Here is an 8,618-nt window from a genome sequence, read left to right as displayed (position 1 = left end):
GGTGTTAACTTCCTGCCTGCTTCCTGCATAGGTACGGTGGCCTGCGCCTAAAAGTATACAGGCGGAGTTTTTAAAATAGCGATCCCTGATGATGAAGGGACCAGCTACATCTGTTATAAATCCGGGGACGTGTTGTGTGTGATGTGTGTAGCAGTGGTGTTTATGTGGATGTGCTTGAACAGCATGTACCTAAGCTTGAGATCGCTATTTTAAAAACTCCGCCTGTATACTTTTAGGCGCAGGCCACCGTACTTGCCAAATTTGATGAAATTTTCTTGGACCATATTACCCAGGTTTTATTTTTATTGTTAAGTATATCAAGTATTGTATCAAGTTAGTATCAAGTTATCAACATAGTGATAATGCTGTTCATGAAACATTTTGTTTTGAAAAGCCCATAATTTATCTACTAACGCCCGCGATTCCACCATTGAAGAAATACTTAATGCTATTCCGAGAATAACAACGTCATACGTCAACTTGTTCTTGGATTATACCTACGAGTACTTATTCTTCAATGTTGAAATTGGGCTTAAGGTACATAAGCCTCCGAGCAGAACTAAATGTAATTAGGTACTTATACCTACCACTTTTAGGTTCCACAATTCCCTCTATCTTTTATTTGCAGTATAGAAACCCGCGGCTCTGCCTGTGACAGCGCGAAATTAAATCCCTACTTCAGCTTGAAATTTATTAAAAGTCTACCAAAAAACTGCTCTTTTCTGGGCCCGCGTAATCTGTGCTACAAACGAATATTAATTTTGTACGAAGAGTTAAATTGCAATTCCTTTTTAATCTAGTGCTGGCGGCTATGATTGCTTTTTAGGTAAATCATTGTAGCCTCGTGCCTCGTGCGGCATAGTGCCCCGCTCGCTAGCCGTTTTTAACAAGATACATAACATGTAGAAGCATGTTTTATACTTACAGGGTATTCGGTACATCTACCAACCCCACCGCTATCCTACTGTTGCTATTAATTGCCATATCGAAGTCATACTTAACTAGTCGCCCTTCATTAATCGCTTCGAAAATAATAAGCCTTATAAGAAATTACTGAACAAAATCTGTTTTAATCTAGAAACTACATTTTAACAATGTGAAAAGCAGAGATTATCTTTATATATGCCAATCAGCAGATCAACACAGATCATATCCGTTATCGACCAACCAGCTGGCGCCAGTCACACCCTTGGCTTTGTCACTGGCCAGAAACACTATGACATCAGCCACCTCCTCAGCCTCTGACACTCTGTTCAGCACCGTGTGGCCAGCCAGCTTCTCCAAGCACTGCTGCTCGATGTCCTTACAGCCGACATTCTCCAAAAACCTTGTCCTGACAGGCCCTGGGTTGACGCTGTTAACCCGTATCTCTTTCGGCGCGAGCACCCAAGCGATGCATCTAGTGAACTGGTCTACCCCAGCCTTGGCCACGCAGTAGGACCATAGGTTCGGCCATTCAGCGGCCATGTTGTTAATAGCAGCCACGCTAGACACGTTCACCACGTTGCCTTTAGTCGCCGCTAGATGGGGTTCAGCGGCGTGGGTCAAGTTGACGACAGCGCGAAGGTTTAAATCCATGGTGCGGTCGAAGTCTTTCATAGCGTCTTCAGTGTCGAAGTAGGCGAGGGATCCGAAGCCAGCGCAGTTTATGAGCACATCAAGTTTCCCGTATTGATTGATGGTGTTGTCGATGACGCGTTTGACGTCGTCCTTTTTGGTGAGGTCAGCGACGACGAGGAGGGGCATCTTGCCGAGGGTCGCGCAGTCCATGGCGACCTGGTTGAGGTGGTTCTGGTTGCGGCCCACGGCCACCAGGTCTGCTCCAGCAGTAGCCAGCTGGCGCGCGGTGGCGGCGCCGATGCCTGATGACGCGCCCGTCACGATCACCACCTTGCCCTTGAAGCTCATGGTGGACTCTTGCGGTGAGAAATGTACCTTTTTTATGCTGCCTGCAAAAAAAATATTTTCTGTTATGGTTAGGGTTTTATTTGAATAGAGAGGATTTCATTATTAAAAATCTACTTAGATATAAAATGTAGGGAGCATTTTCATGCAAGATAGTGAGGTAAGTACGTTTAGAAACCTATAGGTACCTATTTTACTTTATAGGTATTTTGTCAATGAGCTTATTTGGTTCTTAGATAAATTTAGTAAGAATTTTATTTAAACTCTCACCAGCACAGCCCATTTGCAGATGAAAATAATATGTTAAAACTAAATTACTTTAAGGATTTAACTCAAAATAGGATTCAAAATTGATAAGGCGGGTAGATAAAGTACCCACCTTACTGCGTAGACTGTAGTCCGGAACTGTGCACTCAAAGGACCTAGACTACCTAGAACCTAGAGCGTCGTTCTATAGAAATAATTAATTAAGCAGGTTACATACAACCTTTAATTATACCTGCAGCGCTGCATTCTGTTTAACTAAGTATAATACCTACAATTCATTATTAAAATATTAATAACACGTTTTAATAAATCCTTTATAAGACATCTAAGTTTATTTTCCCAAGATAGCCACCCCGCCATCCCTCCTTGCTGTATAGTTACCTACGTAGGTACTTATAAGGTGTACTTATAAATTCACGGGCAAAGAAACAGTTCCACTTGCAAAATGCTGACAACAATTAAACGACCCCAAAATAAATTTTGAACTTTTCGTGCAGAAGAAGGCCTAAAGAACTGAAAGTTAGTTAGTTAGTTATCACCCTGTTTTGTTTGGACCATAACTTCTTGGGCAACCCTGTATGTAATTCTACACGTGTGACAGTACCATAATTAGAGGGCAGTATAAATGAGTAGGTAATTAGTTAGCGACTTTAGCGTCACAAAGTCTCCCTAGAGTCACAACCATATCATTAAGTGCCCATACCTACCTCCATAAAGGTAAGTGTCCACGTATCGGTATATATTATTTGTCATCAGTTTCAAATTGGTAACTTTTAAAGCTTAAATTAATTAACTAATTCTACTAAAAATGTCTGTTCTACCAAAGTGGTAAGTATCGAATATATTGAATGCCCAAATTAACAATGGGCGAAACATATCAAATATGACACTAATACCTTACGAATTAAGAGCGAATGCACTCATGTGATCCCAAATTCTCGTCAAAGGGGTAATTTCCCTATCTGCGACATAATGTAGCGAACGATATATCTTATTTTACGAGCTCCATAAACAGTTTTCAAAGAACTTTATGAGGATCCGATATCGCCTTATCTGAAATGTTTGGTAAATGGTGTTAATGCAAGAATAGATTTTCTTAGAAAAATACTTTTCAAAACATCATTGTCAGCCCATAATCGTCCCCTGCTAGACATAGGGGCGGGCGGTCTCCACAGGCGAGACAATCGCGACGATTATAGTTACTTATACATTTCAACGCAATCAACCACTCTGCTATATATCTAAATATAACCGTGTGGAGACCTTCTATGAGAGTTTATAGGAATGCGTTATACGGCGATAGTATCGTCGAGATTTCCTCCCCTGTGGAGACCTATATAGACGGCCCTTTAGGCCTCTCGCAAAGAGCGCCGCAACACTCTATCCTCGGCTTTCTTTATCTAGCCTCTATCCACTAGGTAAAGTAGGTAAGGTAGGCCTAAGGTTGTCAGTCCAGTGGGATTACGATTTTTAAATGTGAAGAATTGATTTGATGTTGACTATTCTACCTTGGTGAACATCGTAAACCGATAGATAGGCGTCCTAATGCAGAAATGATTGAATACCATCTACATGCAGTAGGTAATCGTATTACTATTTAGGATGATTACGTTCCACATACCAGTAGCAGGTAACTAGCTCTCTACCTTCATATTATAATACTATCGCGCCGCTTAATATAGTCGGTATAGAGACGATACAGTTAGATCAGACGTTCTTCCTGGGGTAAGTAGACCAAGGAACATATGACATAGAACCAACCATAGTATGTAATTAAATAATTATTGGTTAGCATTAGAAAAAAAATGTGCTTTTCTATTCAGTCAGAATACCTATACAAAACCAGTTTCCCGATGGAAAATTGACATAAGTATGCCCCCTCCATTCCCCCGTTTTTACCTTGGCCAAGGGTGCTAATGTTATAAATTTCGTAGATTTTTGTAAAATTGCAATTAAAAGTCGCGTTATAATCTCCGACTATTATCATTATGATCTACGTTAATAGTACGATTAGCTAAATTATATTATATAAGTACTAGAAAAGTTTCATAATCACTGATACAACCACCATTTTATAGACCAGTTATTAGTGACTTTGACTGCTGTGTCAAAGATCCCGAAATTCGAACCCTGACCGGAGCAAGTAATTGTGGTTGGTTGTTAATTAAGTATTTGTTTTATAGAATAGAATAGAATATTTATTCAGAAAATACTTAATGCTAAATGTGATTTACAATAATAGGTCAACTCTTAATGCTAAAGGTAGTTTAAAATGCATATCTGAACTAGGAAATAACAGAGTTTTTCCTGTATTTCAGATGGAAAAGCTCTATATTAAACCCACCTGGCAAGCTTGGAGGTTATGAAAGTGTACTTCAGTGGCCCATTTTCGGATTGTGTGTTTGTGTCTGGTTCTACAGTGCTTTTGATCTTGAAGAAGCCGAAAAAGGTACCTGGTATTTATCGAAGTACCGACTTTGTAATACTACAGACACGTTAAACTCATAACACTAGACCTTCTCTATAATCGCTGGCACTCAACTCGAGTTCCGTTTTCAGTTTCATGGTTCATTATACTCCATTGTAAAATTAAGTTTTGTGCATAAAATTGTGCAGTAACTACTTAACTGACGGGTCGATGGAAGTCAACATTGTAGCTCATTGTGAAGCAATCAATTTAATGTTTAATGTTCTTTAAATCTAGTAGCAACTCGTTTACATAAAAAAAAAACTCCTATTTTCTTCTTCTCATAACAGTGGCTACGCTAATCGGCAGTATAATCTGGAACCCGTTTTATATGGTCCACATTAACCTCTTGGAACGCATTCAGAGAACATTCTTAAGAATATTATCCTTCCGTTTTGGTCTTAAATACAAGTTACCTTCATATGAAAGTAGACTACTTCATTTTGGATTAGATTCGTTAAAGAATAGACGCTGCGCTACAGATATTTTGACTCTACATAAAATAATCCATGGAAGTCTTCATACGTCACTTTTGTCTGAAATTTACATAAACTTTGTCACAAAAGCACCAAGAGCGGGTAGAGTATACAAGACATTTCATATTAAGGCACGTAGAACAAACAGAGATTCGAACTCTCCAATTGCTCGCATTTGTAGGCAGTATAACGAATTAACCATTCGTGAACCAAATTTAGACATATTTGTTAGTAATAAAACTATATTGCGATCACTAATTTATTCTTCCTTTCACTAGTTTATATTATATTTTATACTTATCCAAAATTATATGAACCTGAGCTTTATATGGAAACTGTTGGTTAGTAATAAATTTTACTAAACTAAGTAAGTACTTTTGTAACACTAAAACAAATAATTTAAACTTTAATTTAAGTATAACTATTTCAACCTTAAATTCTTAACTTTTGTACTTATATGTATCATACTATGTAAGCAACTAACAAGACATGTTGTCAGTATCTGCTATTGTGGGATGTTAATTAGTTAAGTAAGTTAGTCATGTTTATTAATTTGTGACATGTATTGTTAACAACCTGTTTGATACTGCTTTAAAATAAAATAAAATAAATAAAATAATTACATACGGGTAGGCTACAGAAATTAGCCCAGGAGATCAAGTCGATCAACATGAACTGGCCAGAAGTTGTGGCTGTTGCCTCTGATCGTCAGATATGTAAATCTGTAGTTGTGGCCCTATATGTTCCACTAGGAGTTAAAGGACTTAAGAAGAAGAAGAAGACTACAGAAATCTGGGCGGATAAAGATAGTGAACCTGAATTTAGCAATTGCTCTCTAAACCTATGCCACTTGAGACTTCGCTATAAACTTGCCGTAACGTTTCTTTAGAAGATTTTTTAAGTTATCCATGATCCATGAAGTAAAATCGTATATTTATTCCTGAAAATGGGCCAACAGACAATTTTCCAAAATAATTAAAAAATCTCATTGTTCTGTTTCGAACTCTCGACGCTGCGCTGACAAAGTCCGCTCTTAAGACAATACAGAGCAATACCATGATTAAATTAATTAAACTGCTCAAGCCACATCTTGAGCACCTCTTATAATGCGATGCGATCCTGGTAGAAATATGAATATCTGGGCTGGACGTGGCTTCGCTTCGTTCATTATTGCCTCAAGGAGATAAAATATTGAAATGGAAAACAATTTTATTTATAAATCCCGGGTGTCTGATTGTATATTACCTACCATTGTATTTTTTTATATTTCATTATGACATCATGTAAATTACGTAGGAGCTACTTGTAGTATTGGACATTGGTACCTATTATATTCATAGAAAAGCTACAGAACGTTCTAGCTGTTGATCTGTTTGGTCCGTCTCTGTCAAATTGTTCTTTCTCAAAGAGGGACAAAACAGTTAAATAGCTGTGAATGTAAACGTCGTGATACTTTTCTATGAATAAGGGGGTAAAACTAGAAATAAGTAACTACAGCATGATAAAGCTATTTACCTAGATATGTTCTAGGTACTATATAATTAACAACGCTGCTCTCACTCTACAGATACCTACTATTGGCACGAAATGCTGAAATAATACCAGCATGAAATTCAGTGTTTATTACTGTAACTCGAACTGTAATTAACTACCAGGAAAACAAAAACGCAACTAGCTATCGTTAATCTATAAAAACGCCGCTGCCAAGAAACTGAATTTACATAAATTTATTCAGTGAATAACAAAACAGTAGTCGGAAGGTCGAGAAAGTTAACGTAAGACTGATTACAGCAAAAAATGTTGCATTGCATAAAACGTAGATTTACTTTGTTTATTTATTTATTTATTTATTTATTTTATTTATTTATTTATTAACAAACACATATTGGTACATATAATTAACAGTATACAACACCACATAAGCCTTCAAAGGTTTGTGTGTGATGCGATTTTAATCTACCATACAAGTTATTTTTAAGTAATGATTAACGTAGTCATACAATATAAGTAGGTATAAGCCATATAAGCAAAAATATTCTAGCACATTAACATACGATCACAAAAAAATACAGCGAGCGAGACCGTGCCGGCCGGCAGATAACACTATTCATTTCTTCATAGCTCTTGATAGAATAGTAATAAGAGTGGTTTTTAATTACACTTGCAGGACGGGCGATCACACTAAAGAAACTACCGACATTGTAAAATTTATCACATTGACGACATATACAGGGTGCTAATTATTTTCTAATGATTGTAGGAAAAACTCTTTTAACTTTATTTTTATATTTAAGGGAGGTTAAAAGCTTATGTGGTTCTGGTAGTATCTTATATGGTGCAATTTTAATTGTGGTTCCCGACGGCACACTAAAAAAATGCTTTCTGTACAATTTGGTTGAGTAGGTAGATGTTAAACTTTACTATGAAATAGCTGGTTTTTTTTCGTGATTGGTGTTGATCCCACAGTGAAAATTGCTCAGTACGATAGTACCCTAAGCACGTTGGGTAATTCGAATCGTCCCTTCGGAAAGCAAACTGAAAATAATCCGCTCCACATATAGTTGCAATTGCACGTGTCGTTAATAACTTCAGAAATTCTACTGCCGCTACACGAATTCGTTATCGACAAAGATAAATGTCACTAGGTATATCGCGATTCGCCATAAATAAAGCGCTGTGACTGGTGTAATGCGTTATTAAACGAGCTCATCGACGTCGATAACGAGCCCATGTAGCGGGTGCTGACAGGATGTTTTCCAGATCCTCGTCGATATAACAGATCATTAACGTCTCCTACGATTAAGCGCGGTTATAATCCTGCACTTTTATGACGATGTTCGAAAATGTCCGTGATAAACTTTTTTATGCGCAGTTTAATGACAAATTACGACCCCGTTAGCGCTGCGATGTTGACATCATCTCTATTTTGTATTTCGCTTAAGCTTATGCATTCTTTTCAATGTGAAATGAATTTTTAGTTAATGGTTGATTAGTTGGAGCAGGCTGCATTCAAGAATATTTGGTAATATTGGGAGGTAATGGCGCAGCAAAAGAAAACTCTATTTCCTTGTATTATTATAAGCGTGCCGATTGCATGTCAATTTCGTTCGTCTGTAAGTTTATTTAGAGAGAGATCTCCTAGTAAATTACAGTGGCAACAGTACTCACGACAGCAATCAAGTCGCCTACTGGGAACGCAGCCTAAAGCTCAGCAACTGAAGCAGGAAATCGGCCGCAATAATTTCCGTTTCACACAATTATCAAAGCTTAGGTACACTCAGAGCGCTGTACCGACTTCGTAAACCCTAATCAAGCGCTTTAACACTAAACTAGAATCACCGTGTAAGTTGGTGCGAGAGTGTAACTATCTTATAGCACTCTAGTGCAACTTGCAGTCGCTGTCAAGTTAATTACTCGACCACAAACTTGGAACTTGCTAGCACAAAACTCTGCACGGGAAGTCTTATTCAGAGCTACTCGCGACGACTTAACTTTTCTGACAC

The 8,618-nt window shown here is 37.8% G+C and overlaps 1 protein-coding gene across 2 annotated transcripts; it reads right to left on the bottom strand.

Annotated features, from left to right (window-relative positions):
• Nucleotides 1-1,050: 1,050 nt before the first annotated feature.
• On the bottom strand, nt 1,051-2,396 carry LOC105392878 (3-oxoacyl-[acyl-carrier-protein] reductase FabG). Of its 2 annotated transcripts, none has more exons than XM_038108720.2 (2): nt 2,285-2,396; nt 1,051-1,949 (listed from the first exon to the last, which is right to left on the bottom strand). In XM_038108720.2, exon 2 carries the CDS (start codon nt 1,906-1,908, stop codon nt 1,138-1,140), a length of 771 nt encoding a protein of 256 aa, XP_037964648.1. In that variant the 5' UTR covers nt 1,909-1,949; nt 2,285-2,396; the 3' UTR covers nt 1,051-1,137. The 2 variants fall into 2 exon arrangements, with proteins under 2 accessions (XP_037964648.1, XP_011562864.2); XM_011564562.3 differs by having other exon boundaries at nt 2,176-2,292.
• Between the last annotated feature and the right edge of the window lie 6,222 nt (nt 2,397-8,618).

This window comes from Plutella xylostella, chromosome 17 (assembly GCF_932276165.1).
Source record: "Plutella xylostella chromosome 17, ilPluXylo3.1, whole genome shotgun sequence".
Lineage (NCBI taxonomy): Eukaryota > Metazoa > Arthropoda > Insecta > Lepidoptera > Plutellidae > Plutella > Plutella xylostella.
This window is presented reverse-complemented; position numbering and strand designations above follow the sequence as displayed.